This window comes from Arvicola amphibius, chromosome 17 (assembly GCF_903992535.2).
Source record: "Arvicola amphibius chromosome 17, mArvAmp1.2, whole genome shotgun sequence".
NCBI lineage: Eukaryota > Metazoa > Chordata > Mammalia > Rodentia > Cricetidae > Arvicola > Arvicola amphibius.
This window is the reverse complement of record NC_052063.2, coordinates 25,295,681-25,318,826: the sequence shown is the minus strand read 5'-3', so window position 1 is coordinate 25,318,826 and position 23,146 is coordinate 25,295,681. Positions and strand designations below refer to the sequence as shown.

The following is a 23,146-nucleotide window of genomic DNA, read 5'->3' as shown; positions in this document are numbered from 1 at the left end:
TGTCTCCTGCAGCTGGTCATTCCCCTGCCCTTGAAGGTCGCAGAGATCCCCCCCACACACTTAATCTTCATTCCCACTTTCTTTTCTTATGTCAAACTGGAGGTTATTTTCAGGTTTTGTTTGTTTGTTTTTAAAGACAGGATGGCAGTGTCTACTTCAGTTAGATAAAATTATACCACAATTCTGACTTTTGCTGAGCTCCCATGACTGAAGCTGAAAAATGAATTTAATCTCTCTCAGTCAGTGTTCATATTGTGTAAAATTAGTTGACTGTTAGCACCTTCCTCATCCTGGTAGAATGAGGGAAGGTTCAGTAGACCCAGTGTAATCGAACCCCAATTCTTTTGTGCCCTATCTTTTGTGTTTTACCCACCCCACTCTAGATCCTTCTCCTTTAAAAAAACTAATAATAATCACTCACCTCAGGCCAGAATCCTACTCTTAGGGTAAACTGCAACCCAGAAACAGCACAAATCATTAGATTTGAAAATAATCCTGAAGACACTTCAAATGGCTCTCTTTTCAGGACCCTTTCAAAAGAAGCAACTTTGGATACTCTAATGCTCTAAGCCAAACTCCTTTATTTGGTCATATTACAAAAGTGACTACATTTGGAGGGTAGCTTTGTAGCCCACTGGTTCTGGTATTTATCCAACACCTCCAAGGCCATGGGTTCAATTCCAGAACAAGTTACTATATTCACCATGATGGCTACCAGCTGAAAAGCTGTGGTGATTTTAATAAGAACTTCTCTCATTGGCTCACATATTTGGTCCCCAGTTGGTAGACTGTTTAGGAAGAATTAGGAGGTGTGGCCTTGGTGGAGGAGGTATGCCTCTAGGCTAGGCTTTGAAGTTTCAAAAGCCCACAGCAGGCTGAGCCTGATAAAATCTCTCAGCTACTGCTCCAGGGTCATGTCTGCTTGCCTGCTGACATGCTCCCTGCCACGATGGTCATAAACTCACCCTGGGAAACTGCAAGCAAGTCCCAGTTAAATGCTTTCTTTTGTAAGTTGTCTCAGCCATGGTACCTCTTCATGGCAATAGATCAGTCACTCATACACCAGCCAAAGTTAAGATGGAGATGCTGAGCAGCCAATGTATGACTCTCTCTGACACATTGCCAGCCTCCCAACTTCATACCTTAGTAACTATGGTCGCCATTCCAAATAACCGTATGACGTTTTAAACTACTAGACTTGGCTTGCAGTTAATAACAAGAGCAAATAAAAAATGGAGAATGTCCTGTTCCTACTGTCCACTGTGCTCCTCCAGTGAGTTTTTAGTGTAGTGTCGCAACCACAAAGGCTGGTAGTTACTGCCCTTCATATAACATAAATTCTTTAATGAATACTTGTTGAGCCAATAGATAAGGTAACACATCATAAATGTCCATATACACTTGGAATATACCCATGTTAAATTCATTTCTCCATATCTAACTACAGCCATCACAATGCCAACATACAAGTCTTTCAGGAAACAATCCAGTAAGGTGTTTGCAGCACCGAAAAGCACTATTATTCTTCAGTAAAACTGATTTGAAGCTTATAAAATCGATGACTCCAGAGGATGCCCATTTTATATCTCAAGACTTAGGGGAAAGCCTAGAAAATGAGCAAATTCAGTCAATTAGGCATGAGCTAACTCAGAATGGCACAGCATAGAAGTGATTCATTCACAAAAGTGATTCATCCCAATGCAACTAAGAGTGTTCACAGGGAAATGTTGCCATAAGGGGCACACTGGAGTCCAAGGGATTAGCATCTGCCTGCTAGCACCCCAATTAGAGAATCTAACAATTTGGACAGAGCTTCAAAAGCTAAAATCGCCCAAGTTTCTGATTTTTACACTGAGCAAGCTGAGACCCGGAAAGGTAAACATTCACTTGGTTTAACCCCATCTAATCTAGTTCATAAACAAGGAAGAGGGAAAAGATTAATAAATACAGTTTAGTACTTAAATTCCATGAGGGACACAGACCCCACCTTGAATCCGTGGTGACAACCCATCCAAGATATGAGATTGAACACAAAGTTGTTCCTAATTCAATTAAAATCTTACTTCACAATACCTGGGGTGTGCCAAAAGGAATCCACCTTCCACCTCATCCAGGACTCAAGGGGACACGGAACAAGCCAAGGTGACTTGACCTAACAATGTTAGCTCTGTAAAGCCCAAACCTGGAATAGAAGGGCTGGAAGGAGTATAGACCAGATTCCACCAAGAACTTCCTTCTGGGAGCTTCCGGTGGGCAGCCCAAGGGATAGTTCCCAACGGGGCCAGCGTAGCAAGTTGCTAGGCAACTGGCGCTGGTTCACTAAGCTTCCTCTTTGCCCTTTTCAACTTCCCAGTAAAAAATGAGGCCTCAAAGCTACGTTCTTTGTTTCTGCCTGGCCGCCTCTGGGTCTCATGCTGCGCCTCCGATCCTTCCACCCTGCCTTTTCCACACCCTGCACTTTGGGGCGAACTCACCGCAGCGTCCAAAGGATTTTTGCCTTACCACACAACCTTCCCGGTCTGAGAACACAGCTCTGCCCTAAACCCTGGACTGGAGTGAAAGCACAGGAGGGGATTCCCTCAAGCAAGCATCTCCTGCATCAGGAGAGCGCCAAAACCCGGCAAGGATCACAGCCCTTGGTGGATTATTCATTTAATGAAATTCCCTTGAACACTGTTTCACAGAGCAACTAACAGATAGATGTCCAGAATCCAGGTCAATATTTAAGGAGAAAACAATATAAAAACATCCTGTATCCCAGCCTACCACCAATTTTCTAACCCAAATCTTAGCTATTTCTTCACCATGTCTTGGCCGCAGCTACCTGGCCATAAAGGAACAAGGTTAGCTGACATATTGATAAAATTCTATTCTGATAACAATTGGTGGCATCATCACCAATGCGATGACAGAGCTGCAAACCTTGAGGCTTAAAATTGTTTCATTTTGTTTGGCTTTTGCTGACTGCGAAAGCTTTTAAAAGCTAACTTTCTTCCAAACATGGGTGTCAAAATATGCACATTAAAAACAGCTTCAGATTAAAAATTCAAATCTATTTTGAAGGCACAGAAACTCTACTCACTGGTAGTGATGCAGCCAGCCCGGCATGAATAAGGAGGGTATTTGATCCCCAACATTTGAAAAACCTAATGGGATGGTTAATCATAGCACTCAGGAAGTGGGGGCAGAAGGCTCCCAAGTCTAAAATCAGTCTCAGCTACAGAGTGAGTTGAAGAACAACAGCATGGGCTACATGAGACACAAGCAAAAGCAAACACAAAACTTCGAAGGATCCCTCTGTCTCGGAACCTTTCCCCACTGCTGGGGTGGTAGGCACACAGGTATGCAATCTTACCACCGGTCCATCTCCAGCACCTAGAGAATTTTCACTTGAAGCTCATGTGTTGCTTGCGATATTTATTTTCATAACTCAGTCTTTCACATATTCATCATACACCAGACACACACAATCTGCTAACGTGCGAAGATTAGAAAAGGTAAGCTATTTGAGCTATGGATCATTGCCTTGTACCACTGACCTAATCAGTGATCTCTAAACAGGCCCTCTGTGCATGCAAAAGATGAATAAGATACAGTTTCTGTGGTCCAGAAGGTTTAACACGTACAACCTAATAGCAGCATGCTCGTTTCTTTAGTCTGTCAAAAAAACTTTTACTGAAGGCTCAAAGGGCCTGTTTTAGAGAAAATGAATGAAGAAAGTAAGGGCACTGTTTATGGGAAAGGCACAGCCTGATAGGCAGGAGCTACAGAAATGGACATAATTTCAATTAGCAATTGATTCAATGAAGAAATATGAACGCCTTCATGTACGAACTAAAGAAAGATCAGGAGAGACTTGAGGAACAAGGAACATCCTTGTCAAGCTGATAGATGTCACTGAGCCAAAAACGGTACACACACAAATGGTACCAGTGTATCTGCCATAGTCAGGCTATATAATGGCAGAGGCATGTAGGTATATACACAAGCATGCACGTGGACCAATAGTCTGTCTGAGTCCATGAGAACACACATCCCTATATTTGTACCGGCGTGTGGGATGTGAGAAACCCAGCTTGCCCGTGTGTGTGACACCACAGCAGTGCACACATCAGCAGATAATAAATCAGAAACACGTCCTCTCTCGCTCCATACATATCCTGTTAGGATCCTTGGATTTGTTGTTGTTGTGTTTGTTTGTTTCTGTTTTCATCTCATAACTTAATTTCTGCTTTCTGCTAAAAAAAATGGTAAATGGTATTGTATAAATAACTTTTTAGTCATTTGTTTTGCTGGTGAGGTTAACTGACTGGGACAGAATAGTCAGTGAGCATAAATGTGAATTTGTTTCAATTAAGTGGCCTTATAAATAACCTAAATACTAGGTTAAACAACCTGAGTAGTAGAGATATTCACCTAGAAATACTGAAAAAAATATGATTAGATGTTACAGAACGCTTCTGGTTTATTAGTGAACAACAGCAACTGACAAATGGATTTAAATCATTAAGCCAAAGGGAGTGGACTTATGTTTGATTTCTAGGGAAGTGAGCAAACACTTAGATTCAGCACCCTCGTCTTCACAATACAGATGATCTAGAATCTGCTTGCATCCATCCAATAGGTAGGTTCTAAATTATCAGACGGTAAGAATTTTGCCAGAAGAAACTCTCTGGCTGTAATTTTCCCATGCCTATAGAATTTTCATTTTTCCAGATAATCACTCGAAAGGAAATTGAAGCAAAATCCTAAATGTTTGACAAGGTAATAACTGAAAACCACAGGGTCCGCCAGTTGCCTAGTCTATGTTTCCAGTGTCTGAAGAAAGGGACAAAATAATAGGCACTTTACTTTAAAAGAATATAAAAGCTAATCATGGAAACAGACTCTAAGAAACTCATAAATTGTTTGCTCTAATGCCCCTAGCCAGACAGGATCTCAGCTCTTGACTAGCCTGGAACTCGATGTGTAGATCAGGCTGGCCTCAAACACTTTTACAGAGATCTCCCTGCTCTTGCCCTGCCTCCTGAATACAGTGATTAAACCGTCTGCTCCAACCGTCTGCTCCAACGTGTGCGGGAAAGTCTCGATATTTTGTTTGCATGGGCCTGAAGCATCTTCAGCGCCTTGTAACATCTTTCACAATCTAGATACTCTGTGAGGGGATTGGCTCTTCAGAAAGCAAGTTAGTTGATTAGAAAGAACTCTGCACCAGAGGGCGCTTCAGGCTTTCCTTGAGAGTGTAAGACCTACTGGCTCAGAACTCCCTGGGCATCAGTCTCCATGGCAACACTGAAGGCGGGGGAAGCAGTCTGCTGTTCATTCCACAGCAGACCAGGGTAGAGTTTAATCCCTGTTCAGGCATATTCACCAGGGCTATACCCTACATCCTTCCATGGCCCTGACGAAGAAACTTAAGTGTTTCTGGACACTAGGCCTATGTTTGGTAGTCAGCAAACTTTCCAAACTGATCAAAGTTCCCAATCTGCCAACTATCTATGACCCGGGATTTATACAAGAGTGTGTCGACTGCCATAACGAAATGCGAGGCAAGGTGAAGCCCTCAGCAGCCAATATGCGTTACCTGGTGAGATGGGAGCACGGGGTGCTGTCCAGAACGATGTGTTTAAGCAGGAGAGGGCTCTTAAATCAACCGTTTGTTCTTTTTTGTCTTTCAACTGCATCTCATATGATCCCCAATTACTTACTTTTTTTTTTTAAAAAATGATGTCTTTGCTAAAGAGCTAAAATTAGCTGAAATTTAATTTATTACAATTAGGATGATTTTATTGTAAAGAAATATGTATTAATCTATTTAATCTTTTTCTTTTTTTCAGCACTGGGACAAGGACTTAGCGCGATTGGCCAAATCGTGGACTAGGAAGTGCAAATATTCACATAATCCCTGTACTGCAAAGCGATATAGCTGCACTGTGGATTTTGACTTTATTGGAGAAAATATATATTTAGGGCCAATAAACAGTACACCAAAGGAAGTTATTTCTCTTTGGTATAGTGAAAGAAAATATTATAATTTTGAAGATATGACCTGTTCTAAAATTTGTGGTAATTATACACAGGTAGGTACTTAATGAGTTGTTAATTAGTTCTTGTGTTTATTTTAGTGAAAAGAAACAGTTTTTGGTATTTTCTTCTATATTCATTTAAAAAAACACTCCATTTTATTGCGTAGCCCATTAACTGAGTGTAGCTTTTATGATCTTTAAGAAATGCTACTCTCCCTGCTGCCATTTTCTTTACATTACTTACAAGAACTCTACTGTAACCCTCTTGTTCAGTCCTGTGGCTTTTCCACACCTATGATTGTGTTTACTTCTTTCCAGTCCTGATCAACTTTCCATGAGGTGCAAGGGTCATCTCCACCTTTCTTGGGCTTTAGAATATTGAGTTTACCATACTAAGTCTATAGTTTAAAACACATTTGCAAAATACAGGTTGCTGTTTCTTACAATAGTTGCTTCTCCCTTCCCTCTGCCTAGCACTCCACTACCAATGTTGGATGTGGGCTTGAGCCAAGCCGGTTTGGTGCCTCAATTATGTTTATGGAATTTTTCTCTCTATGATCATTTTGGTAATTTTATTCCTGTGTCTTGAACTCACAATCATTTCTTCCATATGCCAATGTCACACGAATATGATTTAGTTTACTTTCCTTTTCTTTTAGACTTGAAAAGAAAATTATATTATATTCCCCATCCCTTTCTCCCCTCAATCACTTCTCCTGTCCCCCTACTTGCTATTCTCAAATTCATGACCTCCATGTCTTTAATTGCTATTATATATGTATGTGTTTTCCTAAATGCATAAATACAACATGTTCAGTCTGTAAAATGCTACTCACGTATATGATGTCAAGACTGACCACTTGGTATTGCGTAACAAATTTGGGATTCTTCTCTCGGGAAGACTATTTCTCCTAATCCTAGTGTTCCTCAGTTGCCTGTAGATCTTGATCTAGAGTTGAAGTCCAGTGAGATTCCTTTCTTCCTTGTTAGCATATCTATTGGTGTCCTCTTTCTTCAGGGCTGGTTTAGGCATCTGTGTTGATGAAGCTTAATGGGTTTAGCTTACACTCCCTTTCCCACTATGATTGTGTACAGGACCCTTGTGTACATGTATAGATGTACCAACTGAGGTTGGGCACCACATGCTCTCTGCATTGTAGTCTTCTGTACCAATATCCATCTATTGCAAGAAGATGTTTCTTGGATAAAGAGTAAGACCTACACTTTTCTGTGGATATTGAGATAAATATGCAGAATGCAGCCCAAAACTATGCTGCTTTAGTAAAATGGCAGTTGTAGGTTCTCCTCCAAATTTATGATGTCACTCTCTAGGTAGCTGGCTGTGTTTCCAGTAAAACATACGTGAGTTCCTTCTTGTTGATAGCACCTTATGTTCGATTAGAGAACTGTTGGTTGCTGCCAAGGTATTTTTGAGATCTCTTCTGTATAATACCTTGTCACCTGCAATTAGGATAGTTTGACATCTTTCCTGTTGCCTTCCCTTTGATTTTCTTTCCTTGTTTTACTGCTCCAGTTCATACTTTTAACACAATATTGTAAAGCAGAGGGGATAGTGGACATCCCTGTCTCATACCTGGTTTCATTTTAGTAAGTTTTTAACCCATTGAAGATGATGTTGGCTATACGTTTCCTATTTGTGCCTTTTATCATGTTGAGGTAGGTTCCCTCTGATGTTATTCTCTCTAGTACTTTTTTGTAATTATAAAGACATACTGGATTTTTGTCAAAGCCTTTTTCTGTATCTATTCATACAATCCTATTATTTTTATCGTTAAGTCCATTTATGTGCTATATTATACTTATTGACTTGTTTTGTTGAACAATCAGTGCATTTCCAGGATGGAGCCAACTTGGTCATGGTAGAAATCTTTTGTTGCTTTTGTATGTCTGCAGTCCATTCGCAAATATTTTGTTGAGGATTTTTGTATCTATGTTTTGTATCTATGTTTTTTTAAAACATGGTTTTGATGTTACATTGGTTTTGGCTTCATAGAAACAATTTGGATGTATCCCTTCTGTTTTGTTTTTGTTTGTTTATTTTTCAGTTTGGGAATGATTGGCTTAATGTAGCATGATTAATAAAAACTCAGAGACAGATGTTGGTGATAAATCTGAAGATCAGAAAGACAAAACAATGAGCCACTGGCTCTTACCTCAACCTCAGTCTAAAATGGAGATCCTGCCTTCAGGAATCGCAGAATGAGACTGTCTGAGAGCTGTCACCCTCCCATCTATCATATATTCCTCTCTAGGGCTGTCATTAAAAGTGTGCACCAATACCACCCAGTTTTGACGTCAAACTAGTGTGGTTATTGAGATTAAAGGTGTGTTTTACCTGCCTGCTCTTTTAGGATGACCAGTGGAGCACCTTTACTCTCTGACCTTCTGGCAAATTTTATTTATTAAAATACAAATGAAATGTCACTACATTAGATCTTCTTTGAAAATCTAATATAATGTTGCTTCGAATCCACCTGGACTATTTTAGTTGGAAGACTTTTGTGCCCTGTTTCAATTTCTTTATTGGTTATAGGTCTGTATAGATTGTTGATCTCTTGGTTAAGTTTGGTGATTTGGTTGAATCTAGAAATTCATCCATTTCTTTTATATTTTCCAATTTAATGGAGCACAAGCTTTTATAATATTTCCTTATAATATTTTAAATTATAATGTTTCCTTGTTCATTTCTGCTTCTTTTCATTGGAATCCCTTTTTTCTTTCTTTGATTAGTTGTGTCAAGTGACTGTCAATCTTGTGTCTGTCATCAAAGAACTATAGCTCCTAGTTTGTTGATTCTTTGTATTATTTTCTTTGCTTATATTTCACTAACTTGAGCTTTGATTTTTATTGTATCTTGTTATCTGATTGTTTGGGTTTGGTCGGCTCTTAGTTCTCCTAAATGTTGACGTTGCATCATTAAGTTGTTTACTTTTATTCTTCTTTTTTCTTGTTCTGTCTGTCTTTCTTTCTTTTTAGAAGAAATAATGTGTTGAGGGGGTTATTTTTTCAAAAGGTCAGAGACCACAGCCTTGATGGCAGGGAGCATGATAGCAGGCAGGTAGACATGGCACTAGAACAGCAGCTAAGAGATCACATCCCATTCACAGAAATGCAAAGCAGAGTGCGGGCCCCATGTTTGTGGCCATCTCACAATACAAAGTGTGCTTAATCCAGTTTCAAAAATTCTCAGTCTTTTGGTCTCAGCACAACAGATATAAAAGTCCAAAGTTCAAGGCCTCTTCTGAGATTCAAGGCAATCTCTTCATTGTAATCACTTGTAAAATCAAAAAGCAAATTACATATTTCCAACACACAATGACACAGAAGATACATTACCATTCCAAATGGGAGAAATGGAGTTGAGTGAGTAAATACTAGACCAAAGCAAAACCCCAACAGGGCAAACTCCAAATCCTAAAGCTCTATGTCTAGTGTCAGTGGACTTAGATGATTCTTCCCTTCCACTGTTGCTGACTGCAGCACTTTTCTCCCTCTTGTGTTGGTTCCACTTCATGTATGGAAATTAGACCACAACTCTGGCATCTCCAACACCTTGGGGTCTCCAATTCAATCTTGGCTTCATCTCCACAGCTTCACTCAATAGCCACCCCAGGTCTCTAAGCAGGGACTCCTCTCCTGCCAGGTACCTGGCTTTGTTTATTTTCCATAACCACAAAGGAAGATCCCACAAACCTTTTGTTCCTATAGCCTTTATGACTCTAACTCAAGAAACATTGGCCAATTCTCTTTTGATTTTTCTTTTGTTTTACTTTTCAATGGAGACAAATAGAGCTGTAAATTTTCCTCATAAAACTGTAATGGTCTCTCCTGTCTCTTTAAGAGGCACAACAATAATCATTATTTTAGAGTTTATACTGTTGGAGCATTTGTTAGGTGTGTGCTCATTTAAGTGCATCAATTTTTGCCTTCATATGGCCCAGATTTCCATATTTCTAATCAGATTGTATCACTGTCATTATATATCAATAGTTTAAAGTTTATCTTGTGATTTATTGGGTTTATTGTAAACCTATAAGTATCACTGAGTTAATACAGTATACTATGTTAAGTTACTTAAAATTTGATTACTCCTTTGAGTTCCTGCTTTTAAAATATGGGATATAAAATTGAAAGAAGTGACTACTATACGGCTAATTTGCCTTAATACTGATTCAAGGCTCTTTTGAACACCAGTCACTTATGAATTCTGAAGTTTCCTGCTATAGAAAGTGGGGACAGGATCTGCTACTGGCCTCTACTTCTTTTCCTTTTCTCTTTTAATGTTTTGAATGAACTATATATTTTTCTCTGCTCACCTCCCTTTAAATTCCCTCCCATTCAACCATATCCCATGGTCCCCATGCTCCCAATTTACTCAGGAGATCTTATCTTTTTATATTTCCCATGTAGATTAGTTCCACATATGTCTCTCTTAGGGTCCTCACTGTTGTCTAAGTTCTCTGGGATTGTGATTGATTTGTAGGCTAGTTTTCTTTGTTTTATGTCTAAAAACTACTTATAAGTGAGTACATATGATAATTGTCTTTCTGGGTCTGGGTTACCTCACTCAATATGATGTTTTCTAGATTCATCCATTTGACTACAAATTTCAGACGTCATTAATTTTTTCTGCTGTGTAGTACTCCATTGTGAAAATGTGCCACATTTTCCTTATCCTTTCTTTGGTCGAGGGACATTTAGGTGGTTTTCAGGTTCTGGCTACTACAAACAATGCTGCTATGAACATAACTGACCACATGTTCTTGTGGCACGGTTGAGCACATATATACCCAACAGTGGTCTTACTGGGTCTTAAGGAAGGTTGTTTTTTAATTTTCTGAGAAATTGCCTTACTGATATCCAAAGGGGCTGTACCAGCTTGCACTCCCACCAGCAATGCAAGAGTGTGCCCTTTACCCCCACCACCTCTCCAGCATAAGTTGTCATCAGTGTTTTTGATCTTGGCCATTCTTACGGGTGCCCAATGGGCCTTGGGCAGCTAGATTTTTTTAAATGGAGAATTTGCAATAATGAAGTTGCAATGTTTACTAATACCATGAAGTGGTTTACTTAAATACATATCCACTGTTTAAAATACTTTCTGTAAAAAATTTTATTTTATTCCAAACCATCCTCAATTACCACCATCAAGGATAGGGGATGCATATAAATTTAACAATTGACAAACGACCTGCTTTCCCAAATGTTCAAATATTCCTCCCATGTTGTGTATAGAAATAAAATACTATAGTTTGTTCTCTTTGCATAAAATAATTCTCAGCAATATCACTATGTCTCATGTGCCACTGATTAAATCTCAAATGTTCGTGCAGGCCTTTAACAACCTTCTGCTGCTATGCTACAATCTAATACTAAGAAATGAGTTCGAGCTCTCCTTTAGGGAGGAAGAATAACTGCAAATTACATCAAAGCTGTTGCTTATCAGTAAGAGCGAGCATAAAGAGAAAGATCAAACTGAAAGAAGTAGGCGAAGATAGACTAGGTTCCCAGCGCAGTATGAATGTTCTGTTGGTCTAGAGCTCGAAGAGACTAATATTTAAACAGTGCTGGGTATCTTTAGCCACCAAACATCCCCTGTCCTTACAAGTCTTCCTGGATAAACAGGCAACTGAATCCCAGATGACAAAGGCAAAGATGAGAGAAACGGAGCAAGGTTGCCCATCATGAAACCCAGAAGATAAATAGACATGTTGTCAAACTGCCTTCTAAATACTACATATACTATGCATAGATTAGTGCTCTCTCACTTGGCCAGAGAGAGCCCAAGTGGTACATCACAGTGGAGACACTGATAACTGGTCAACGTGGTGAGGATAAGTGACTGTTGAATGCTCAACCCTAATGGGACAGCTTACACCAACCCCCTCCTCAGGGGCCAGGGAATGTCACAGTATGGGAGCAGAAAGAGTATCAGAGCTGGAAGGTCAACACGACTGCTGTGAAGCACTGTCTGCAGATAGAACGTGGCCCTTCCACTAATGAAATTGCTGCAGCTAGAGTTTCCTGCACAGTGCTCGCTCAGGGAAGCCAACGAGGTTCTAGCAGGAAGCACTACTTAGACTCAACAAAAAGTAAGGACATGAAGGTAAGAGAGGGGCATGGAGGGATGTTCAAGGAGAGAGAAAAGGGGAAGCTGGGGTTGGGTCTATTGGAGCTACAGGGTAAATATAGGAAATTGTCAAAGAAGAAATAAGAGGCTTTGGGGAAGAACCCAGCAGAAAAATGAACAGTTTCCTGAACTTATTTTTGATAGAAGTTCTTCCTCCGCAGACAAAGGAATGGAAATTGACTCTGACTGCATGGCATGCTCGCTCCAGACCAAAGCATTTACTAGCTCTTTGTGATGGAATCAGACAAACCCCAAATCATAGATATACCGGCCAGTGTTTCTCAATCTTAGGACTATTGACATTTTAGATAGTTATTTGTTGTTGGGGTGCAAATCCTTGGGCCTTACCCATGTACAATATAAATTGGGCCGATAGTTGAAAACAATTTCTTCTTTGATGTTCTTGCTTCTTTTTGTTGTTTCCCCAGGGGATTAGTGTGGCAGTTGTGTACGCTTAATGTTGCTAGATTGTTTTCCAAAATGCTGGGAATTGTGTCTATTTCCACTAGAAGCGTTTGAAAATTGTCTTTCTTCTAGCTTTATTAATTTTGTTGTGATTCTTTCTTTTTGCCAATCTGGTGGGAGTGCAGTGATTTGTTTGTTTGTTTATCTATTGAGACAGTTTTTCTCTGTGTAACAGCCCTGGCTGTCCTGGAAATCTGTAGACCAGGCTGCCTCAAACTCACAGAGTTCTGCCTCTGCCTCTTACCTGCCTTTGCCTCCTGAGTGCTGGGATTAAAGGGATTAAAGGATTAATTCCCACTGTTCCGCCAGAAGTGATTTTTTTCATTGTGAAGTCTGAACTCTTTCCCAGTAGTAATGAAGTTGAGAGTCATATATGAAACAGCCACTCCTGTGAATTCTCCTATTTAATAAATATGGGTTTACATACAGAGAGAATTGTAAGAGTCTAAAACGGTCATGGGAAGATGGCTGGCTGCCTCTGAGAAAAACAGATGTAGTTAAAGCTCGAGTTCAAGGGCTTATTGCTGCAGAATTCTTTCTTGCGAGGGAATGGTCAGGTTCACTGTTCTATGCAGTCTTCAGCACTCTCTGTTTCTCATCCTTCAAACACCGTCATGCTCATGACTTCATTTGCTCTTTATCTTGAGAAAAAGTATAGGACCATGAGAAAGCGGAAGGAACAGAATCCAAGACTAAGACAAACCTAAGACCCAAATCTAGATATTGTAATTAATAGATCTGAAATTCCATGTTTAATCTACTGAAAGTCAGGAATATGTTAAGTAGGAGCAGAGCAGCCTATGCCATGTCTCTTAAATGATACTCATATGTAGTGTGGAGCTGTAGGCCGGCTCCCAGCCCCCGGCTAGCTTTATCCAAAATAATTACACAGAAACTGTATTCTTTTAAATACTGCCTGGCCCATTATTTCAGCCTCTTACTCACATCTTGATTAACCCATATCTAATAATCTGTGTAGCACCACGAAATGGTGACTTACCGGGAAGTTTCTAGTGTATGTCCATCTTGGGCTGGAGCTTCATTTCGTCTGGTTGTAGAGGCAGGGCAATTGTCTGAGCCATCTACCTCACTTCCTTCTTCCTGTTCTGTCTACTCCACCCACCTATGTTCTAACCTATGAGGCCAAGCAGTTTCTTTATTAATTAACCATCAGATACATAGAAGACACACCTACATTACTCATAAATGACATCATGAGAAGTTTTCTTCTTACATAGTAATTGATTGAGTTGTGAGGATCAGCTAAATAATTTATGCAGATCAGTACAAAGAGCAGAGTAAACATCATATGTAAATCTTACCTCTGAGTAAATGCTCTTGCTTTATAAGACATCAGTAAGTTGACTGTTTTTATTTTGGCACCTACTGTATTTGATTTTTGTTTTTTTAATTTTTATTGATTATATTAAGTTGTACATTTTTCTCTGCTTCCGTCTCCTCCTCTCCCCTACCCGTCTACCCTCTTCCATGGTCCCCATGCTTCCAATTTACTCAGAAGATCTTATTTTTTTTTTTATATTTCCCATGTAGATTAGATCCACGTATGTCTCTCTTAGGGTCCTCATTGTTGTCTAGGTTCTCTGGGATTGTGATTGATTTGTAGGCTGGTTTTCTTTGCTTTATGTTTAAAAGCCACTTATGAGTGAGTACATACGATAATTGTCTTTCTGGGTCTGGGTTACCTCACTCAATATGATGTTTTCTAGATCCATCCATTTGCCTGCAAATTTCAAGATGTCATCATCTTTTCTGCTGTGTAGTACTCCATTGTATAAATGTATCACATTTTCCTTATCCAATCTTTGGTCAAGGGGCATTTAGGTCGTTTCCAGGTTCTGGCTATGACAAACAATGCTGCTATGAACATAGTTGAGCACATGTTTTTGTGGCACGGTTGAGCATCCTTTGGATATATACCCAAAAGTGGTATTACCGGATCTTGAGGTAGGTTGTTTCCTAATTTTCTGAGAAATCACCATGCTGATTTCCAAAGCAGCTGTACCAGTTTGAACTCCCGTCAGCAACAAAGGAGTGTTTCCTTTACCCCACATTCTGTCCAGCAAAAGTTGTCACCAGTGTATCGATCTTGACCATCTTACAGGTGTAAGATGGAATCTCAGAGTTATTTTGATTTTCATTTCTCTGATGGCTAAGGATGTTGAGCATTTCTTTATGTGCCTGTCAGTCATTTTAGATTCCTCTGTTAAGAGTTCTCTATTTAGGTCTGTACTCCATTTCTTTAATTGGATTATTTGTTCTTTTGATGACCAATTTTTTAATATTTATTCATATATTTATTATGTATACAATATTCTGTCTCTGTGTATGCCTGCAGGCTAGAAGAGGGCACCAGACCCCATTACAGATGGTTGTGAGCCACCATGTGGTTGTTGGGAATTGAACTCAGGACCTTGGGAAGAGCAGGCAATGCTCTTAACCTCTGAGCCATCTCTCCAGCCCCTGACGACCAATATTTTGAGTTCTTTGTATATTTTGAAGATCAGCCCTCTGTCCGATGTGGGGTTGGTGAAGATATTTTCCCATTCAATAGGTAGTTGTTTTGTCTTATTGACTATGTCCTTTGCTTTACAGAAGCTTCTCAGTTTCAGGGGATCCTATTTATTAATTGTTTCTCTCAGTGTCTGTGTTACTGGGGTTATATTCAAGAAGTAGTCTCCTGTGTAAATGGGTTCAGGTGTACTTTCCACTTTCTTTTCTATAAGGTTCAGTATAGATGGTTTTATCTTGAGGCCTTTGATCAATTTGGACTTTTGTGTTGTGCATGGCAAAACATATGTATCTATTTTCATTCTTCTACATGTTGATATCAAGTTATGCCAGTACCATTTGTTGAATATGCTTTCTTTTTTCCATTTTATATTTTTTGCTTCTTTGTCAAAAATCAGGTGTTTATAGGTGTATGGATTGATCTCCAGGTCTTTGATTCAGTTCCATTGGTCCACCTGTCTGTTTTTATTCCAATACTAGGCTGTTTTCAGAACTGTGACTCTGTAGTAGAGTTTGAAGTCAGGAATTATGATGCCTCCAGAAGTTCCTTTATTGTACAGGATTGTTTGGGCTATCCTGGGTTTATCACTTTTTCACATAAAGTTGTGTATTGTTCTTTCAAGATCTATGAAGAATATTGTTAGAATTTTGATGGGCGTTGCATTGAATCTGTTAGATTGCTTTGGATAATATTGCTGTTTTTACAATGTTAATTCTTCCTGCCCAAGAGCATGGGAGATCTTTTCATTTTCTTCAATTTCTTTCTTCAAAGATTTAAAATTCTTGTATACAGGTCTTCCACTTATTTGGTTAGAGTTATCCAAGATATTTTATGTTATTTGTGGCTATTGTGAAGAGTGATGTTTCTATGATTTATTTATCAGCCCATTTATTGTCTGTGTAAAGGAAGGCTACTTTTTTTTTTCACGTTAGTCTCGTATCCTGTTACATTACTGAAGAGGTGCATGAGTTGTAGAAGTTCCTTGGTAGAATTTTGGGGGTCACTTATGTATACTATCATATCGTCAGCAAGTAGTGAAAGTTTGACTTCTTCTTTTCTGATTTGTACTAGTCTTTAATTCTTATGGATTGCTTATCCTGAGTCTGGAGTATCTTCTCTACACATATGCTCTGTTTAATACTTTTGTGAGTAGATAAGAATCTCATCCCATGACAACAGTATTTTGACTACTCTAGTGTTGTTCTCTCTATAATCTCTGCCTACCTTTTCTTCCTAAACTCTCAGTTAAGATCTCCTATGTGAATTCTTCAACTTATTTCTGATTTCCCCTCCCACACCATGATCTCAAGTGTCAGAAGGCAATAAGGTGACTGCAGCTGCATAGGTCATATCTTTTTGAATTGTTTAATTCATTATCTTTTGCTATCTGATGCCGAAGATCTTAAAAACATTATTACTTATACTTTTTCTTCTTATTTTTGTGGTTGTATAGAGAAATAGAAATCTGTCCTGATTTCTGCATTTACATCTAGACATGTTCCAGAGGCTGCGAAAGCAAAGGAAGGAGCTAATTTGCTTGACCAAACTCACTCATCAATCTAAGTTGAATTAGCATTTGGTGTCCTACTAAAATCATTTTGTTAGGTTATATTGTTTATTTGATTGTTTATGTCCTTCTCAAGGCAAAGCATTCCTCTGGGTATCTGCAAGGTGGAGCACAGTGACTGACTCTTATCTGCTGCTCTGTATCTGTCCTTTCAATAAGCCCAGGAATATCCTGAATAGTTAGTAGTATCAGCATCATGTTCAGCAAATAGTTTCAATCATTGATTCAGTGAAGAAAGAAGCTCGCAGCCACCATGATTTATGAACTTCTATTTGCTCTTCAACAACAAGGTGCTCTTTTATGTCTAGATGTTTTCCAGGACACCAGAATAGATTCTGTTGATAAAGATAAGTTTTTCTATTGCTCGTACAACTGAGATAATGGGATTTGTATTCAGGCTTTTTTTCCCTGCCATCCAGTTCTCAAATAACCACACTGAGACTTATTATTAAATATAAGTGCTTCACTAATAGTTCAGGCTTGTTACTGGCTAACTCTTACATTTTAAATTAAACCATATTTCTTATCTACACTCTGTCACACGGCTCAGTACCTATTCTTAGTGCAGCAAGTACATCTCCTACTTCCTCTGCGTCTGCTTAGGACTCATGACACTCCCCCTCCTCCTCTTCTTCATGCTCTCTTTTTTGTCTGCCAGTCCCACCTAGCCTCTATCTATCCAGCAATTAGCCAGGCAGCTTCTTTATTAATTCAATCACAGTGACATATAGTCACACAGTGTAAAAGACTATTCCCAAGAGATCCAATGTCAAGTGTCCTGATAAAAAGAAAAAAGACAGACACCTAAAAGTCTGTGAGTGAGCCTTTGTGCTTTCTCCTGTGGTCATGAAAAGAGAACACATTCTCCAATATCCTTTACTTCTTAAAGGATATGTTATGTCAGGCAGGGGGGATTAGTCTTCACTGCCATGTAAATGTAAATGGGATAACGGCATGGAACCTGGCTGTTTGGTCTTCTTCACCAATATGTGATGAATGCTATTAAATAACTGGGAATGAATTTATTCTTTTTACTCATTCAAAAGTATGTTTCAATAAATGTTTCTATGGTTAAGGCAAATTGGTGCCTTGCATTTGTTATTTATTTTATGAATGCAACACACACACACACACACACACACACACACACACATATATATATATATATATATATATATATATATATATGTTTTATATCTAGTCCTCTCCATGAAAGGACCACATTTTAAAGCTATGTGCTGTCAATACGTCTATCATTCTCTAACCTAACAATATCATGATTTAAACAATACTTAGCAGGGCTGGGGAGACAGATGAATATTTAAGAGCACTTTGATGTGCAAACAGAAGGACTTTGTTTTGAATCCCCGGAACCCATGTAAAAATCTGGGCATTGCCGTCCATGACAAGAATCCCAGCACCAGCATGGATTTGGGGGGAAGCATAGGTAAGACAGGAGGATCCCTTGGCTTCTCTGGCCAGACAGTCTTCAGCAGACTGAATGAGAGACCTTGCTTCCAGAGAATATGGTAGAGAAGAGTAAATCACCTTCTTCTTGCTTACATGTGTGCAGAAACCCATGCAACTAAACATACACACAAGCAAACACCACACACCACACATGCACACAAATACACTGAGAAAATAGAATTTTGTAGTACAGATACTAAGAAACCCGAGTCTAAATATTCCTTGAAAATAAATACACTTGCCAGTGTTCTGTTTCAAGAACTTTTTTAATATTCAAAATGAACAGGATCCTTTAATACTTAGTCTAATCTTATTTTTAGTAAATAAGAAACTAGCTCAGAAGTGATCTGCCATCCTGAGCCAGGTATGCATTGAGAAGCAAAGTTCATCTCTTGGTCCTCAGCTATCCATGCCTGTTCCTGAGCTGGGCTGTCTTTCAGGCAGCCAAATATCCATTCAAATATGTTTAGCAAAATAATGAATTACAGCTATACTTCAGCTGTAAAAGAGATTGGAATCTCAATCTGTAAAATAGTATTATTCGTTTTCTTTTCCTTCTTTCTTTCTTTTTCCTTTTTTAAAAAGACTTATTTATTAATGATGTATGGGTTCTTCCTGCATATATGCCTTCAGGACAGAAGAGGGCACCAGATCTCATTACTGATGGTTGTGAGCCACCATGTTGTTGCTGGAAATTGAACTCAGGACCTCTGGAAGAACAGTCAATGCTCTTAACCTCTGAGCCATCTCTCCAGCCTGTCATTCATTTTCTTAACGAAACTCGAAAGTTTAAAAATTTAGAAAGTCTATTTGGTTAATTTTTTCATTGATTATTTCTTTTCTCTGGTGGATATCTAAAATGTCTTCATTTGGAGAAGAGAAGATATTCAATTCTATCATTGACTCAAGAAACTGGAAATGTTCAACATGTCTTTAGCTCTTGCTTATAGTCCAATTTCCATACAAAGCTTCTTCTCTTGAAATTAGTTTTTCTTGCAGCTTAAAAAATATTAAAATTTGCCATTCTTATCTTTGGCCTTATAATAAATTTCACATGTTCTTAAAACATATCTATCTTGTGACTTGACAAAGGTAAGATTATCATTGGAAACTTTAAAATGCACAATTTAGGAACATTTTTTTTCTAAGAAAATAGTAAATTATTGTTTTCATTACTAGTCTGATTTTGATGTTTCTTATAATATGCCCCTGGAGAGAATTAAAATATATTTTCTAAGTTATCTAGAAGAAATTATCTTTAACAATGTATTACATTATGATTTAGTTATTAAGATATCCTTTGGTTTATGATAATTATTTCCGAAAGAAAGCCATTTATATTGCCCTTATGAAACCTGCTTTAACAAAAAAAAAAAAAAACTTAGACCTATTAGATACATCTAATATATATATATATATATATATATATATATATATATATATGTTAGATATTAGGGAAAAATGTAAAAAGCATACATATGTGTATACATATATACATATATACTAGCATGATGAATTGTTTAATGGATTGTCTTAATACATTACTCTTAATTCCTTTTCTTATAGATAGTTTGGGCCAATTCATTTAAAGTTGGATGTGCAGTTTCAAGTTGTCCTCATCTCTTGGGAAGATCAGCTGCACTATTTGTGTGTAATTATGCACCAGCGTAAGTTGAATTACTAAAAACAAAAATGTTCTCAGTTGATAACAAATGTTTACAAAGCTGGGTGTGATAGAGCACACCTTTAATTCCAGAGCTCAGGAGACAGAGGCAGTTGGATCTCTGTGAGGTCCAGGCAGTCCTGGTCTACAATAATGAGTTCCAGGCCAGCCAGTGCTACAGAGAGACCCTGTCTCAAAGCAAAACAACAGCAACAAAAAAGGCAAAGATATTTACGAACAGTATCTTACGCCAGACTCTCAAGTATCTTTGATGACGTCTCCCTCTGCAAACCTAATTTTGGAAGTGAAAATGGAATAGTGACAAAGTATCGCCTAAATGAAAAGCCTCTCCTCTCAGAGAAGTTATTTCTTAATTCTAAATAGTAGAGGCTGGGACGATAACGCGACTAGTAAGCTGTCTGCCTTGAAAGCATCAGGACCTGAGTTTGGTCCCTGACACCTACGTAAAAGGCCGACACTATGCGCACACCTAAAACACCAGCACTGCCAGTACCAAATAGGCAAGAGTCAGGAAGATGCCTGGTGCTTGCTGGCTTATCCCGTCAATAAGTCACAGGGTCTCCGAGGACTGTCTCAGAAAGCATGCTCAAGAGTGACTGAGAAAGACGCCCAACATTGGTCTTTACACTCATGTACACACACACATGAACAGAGGTAAAGGGAATATAATATAAACTGCCAGAAGATTACCAGAATGTAAAGCATAAAAAGGTCAGCAAACACCACTCTAATAAATGTTAACAATAGAATAAGAAAAAGAGCAATATTATTTTCTCAAGGGTACTTTCTTTTGGAGGAAAGAATGTCATTTTTAAATGCGCTATGGGTGGATTCTTGCTCAAATGAAAATATAAACACAATGAGGTCTAAAAATGAAATTTTAGAACTCTAGCCCAAATATCTACTAATATAAAAGGAATATTTAAACAGGTGATAATGTGATTCTTCAACAAACAAAAATTTAAAAATAGATATTTGTAAATGAAAACACAAAGAATAAATATATAGAAATGATTTTAAAAAAGAAGGTAAGATATGGTATGAGGAGACAGAAATGTGATCTACTGCTGTTCTTGCTTCTGCTTTTCATTGAGCAGCTAAAATAAGAAGGACAAACACTGCCCCAACAGCTCAGACCAAATACAGTTTCTCCCAATGCAAAAAGATTGCTGTCACACAGCATCATATTTCTTAAGGAGAAATCAAGAAAGACTAATCATTGATGAAAGATCACTAAAGGACAGTATCACTTCCTATAATTCAGGCTTTTGAAAAGAAAGAAGGGGGGTTGGAGAAAAAGAGAGAAAAGGGAGAGAAAGATAAAGGAAGGGAAGAAAAAGAAAAGTGAAGGAAGGGAAGGAAAAATGAATGGGGAACATTTTGATGTCTTGTTAGTACATAGGAAATGGATATATATATATATAGTTGTTGCTGTTTTTTCTTTTAAATTTTGTGTCTTAGTGAAAGACAGAAACAGCTTTCATAAATGTAGGTAAAAATTTAAAAGTATCATTGGCTCATGAATGGTCTCCATTTTTGCAGAGGAAATGAGAAGAGCACCAGTCCTTACATAAAAGGGGAATTCTGTTCCATGTGTAAAGCAGAAGACTGCATCAGTAATCTCTGCCGTAAGCAAAAAAGAAAAATAATATTGTACTTAGACAGATGTGTTTCCATAACGTTATTACAATTTTACTTGTGGTCCCTTCCGTTTCTAACTTCTATAAGACTTGATTGTCTCTATGAGAATATAAAGCATTTTCCATAAGTTACATATAAATACATTTAGTTCCGATAATTACACCCTTCACTATTTCCCCTTTCAAGTAAAACGACGAAAACAAATTAAGTACAACTGAGATCTTTGTGCTGCTGTGCACAAAGTAGCTATTGGTTCAAGTGTTTATTTGCAACTGTTTATAACCATGGTTATTTACTTGTTGTTACTAGAATATTCAATTATTTAGAAGTAAATACCAGTCCCCATCAGAATTGTTATTACAAACATGTTTATCTTCCAGCGTCAGCTTTTTTGGTAATTCTGTTTGCTGTTTGACAGCTTCTTCCCTCTGTATGATCCATTCTCATTATTTCCACCTCAGCCCTATCAAACTCCCCTTATTCCTACTAGCTCCTTCCTCACACTCAGGACTACTTACACTTTTATTCGGTGTGCCGTTTACTTTAGCGAGGGTCATTAAGTGACCATTGGACTGGAAATGCCCATGGGAGCCTGTTGAGGTCATCAATGGGTACACAGTTGAAGGCAGTGATTCCTCACTCCCTGAAACTACCAATAGAAAACAGTTCAGGGGTAAGGGGAGGGGGTCTCTTGGCTTTTTCCTCCATTCTTCCTGAGTGTTGAAAAGACCGTTCTTTTGCAAGACAAAAATGTTTCACAATGCCAAGAAGATAGATTCATGGCTGAATCACTCAGTCATAGAAAACGTAATTAAATCCGGGCTAGGATCTATACAGGGCTTAGTTGACCTCTGCTTCACCAGCTTCCACGGGTCTCTGGACACATGACCTTTCCTGTCACTCTTTCCTTGGAGGGATCTGAATGTGGAAATGACCAGGAGTTCAGAATTGCTGAAAACTTTGCTCTCCAGAGCATTTGAGCCTAGCCATTTAACCTTCTCTTTTCTCTTACCCCTTCACAACTCAACAAGTCACTTGGCTATAATATGGGCATCTCGTAGGATTATATCCCTCCCCTGTCTTTTCACCTGGATCTTATCCTTCAGTCCTCTAAGGTTGTCTGTCTAATACTGGAATGCTATTAAAAGCACTACTGGCTTCTCTCTAGCTAAACATCAGCCTGTGGCTAACAACAACAAAAGTCTAGATGTTCTTAGCCTTAATCTTGAGCCCAGAATCAACAAGTAGACCCAGGGTGAATATAGTTTACTGTATTGTATCAGCTCACCCCTCTGTGGGTCTCCTGCTGTGAGATCCACAGCCTCCAGTCTGCTGCTTCAGTAAATTTCTTATGTTCCTCTACACTGTTTTATTGTATATGATTAAGATGTCATGGTTGTGCCTGATCAGCGCCTTTGTCTGTCACAAACTACTCCATGGAGAGATCCAATAGCTCTGACGAAGGGGACATAGCACTGAGCCTTGAAGTGTGTGGCCAGAGAGCACACTAAAGTTTGATGCCCGATTGGGAGATGTTTCTCCATCTTCATTTTTTCCAAATTATTCAGAAATTAGAGTGTTCTTGTCCCTTTAGCTTTGCAAATTCATTTTA

The 23,146-nt window shown here is 38.6% G+C and overlaps 1 protein-coding gene across 1 annotated transcript; it reads left to right on the top strand.

Moving 5' to 3' along the window:
* Positions 1–5,395: 5,395 nt before the first annotated feature.
* On the top strand, positions 5,396–23,045 carry Glipr1l1 (GLIPR1 like 1). Its single transcript, XM_042054242.1, has 5 exons — positions 5,396–5,587; positions 5,838–6,080; positions 19,776–19,876; positions 21,436–21,521; positions 22,945–23,045. The coding sequence occupies exons 1-5, from the start codon at positions 5,396–5,398 to the stop codon at positions 23,043–23,045; spliced, it is 723 nt and encodes a 240-aa protein (XP_041910176.1).
* The last annotated feature ends 101 nt before the right edge of the window (positions 23,046–23,146 follow it).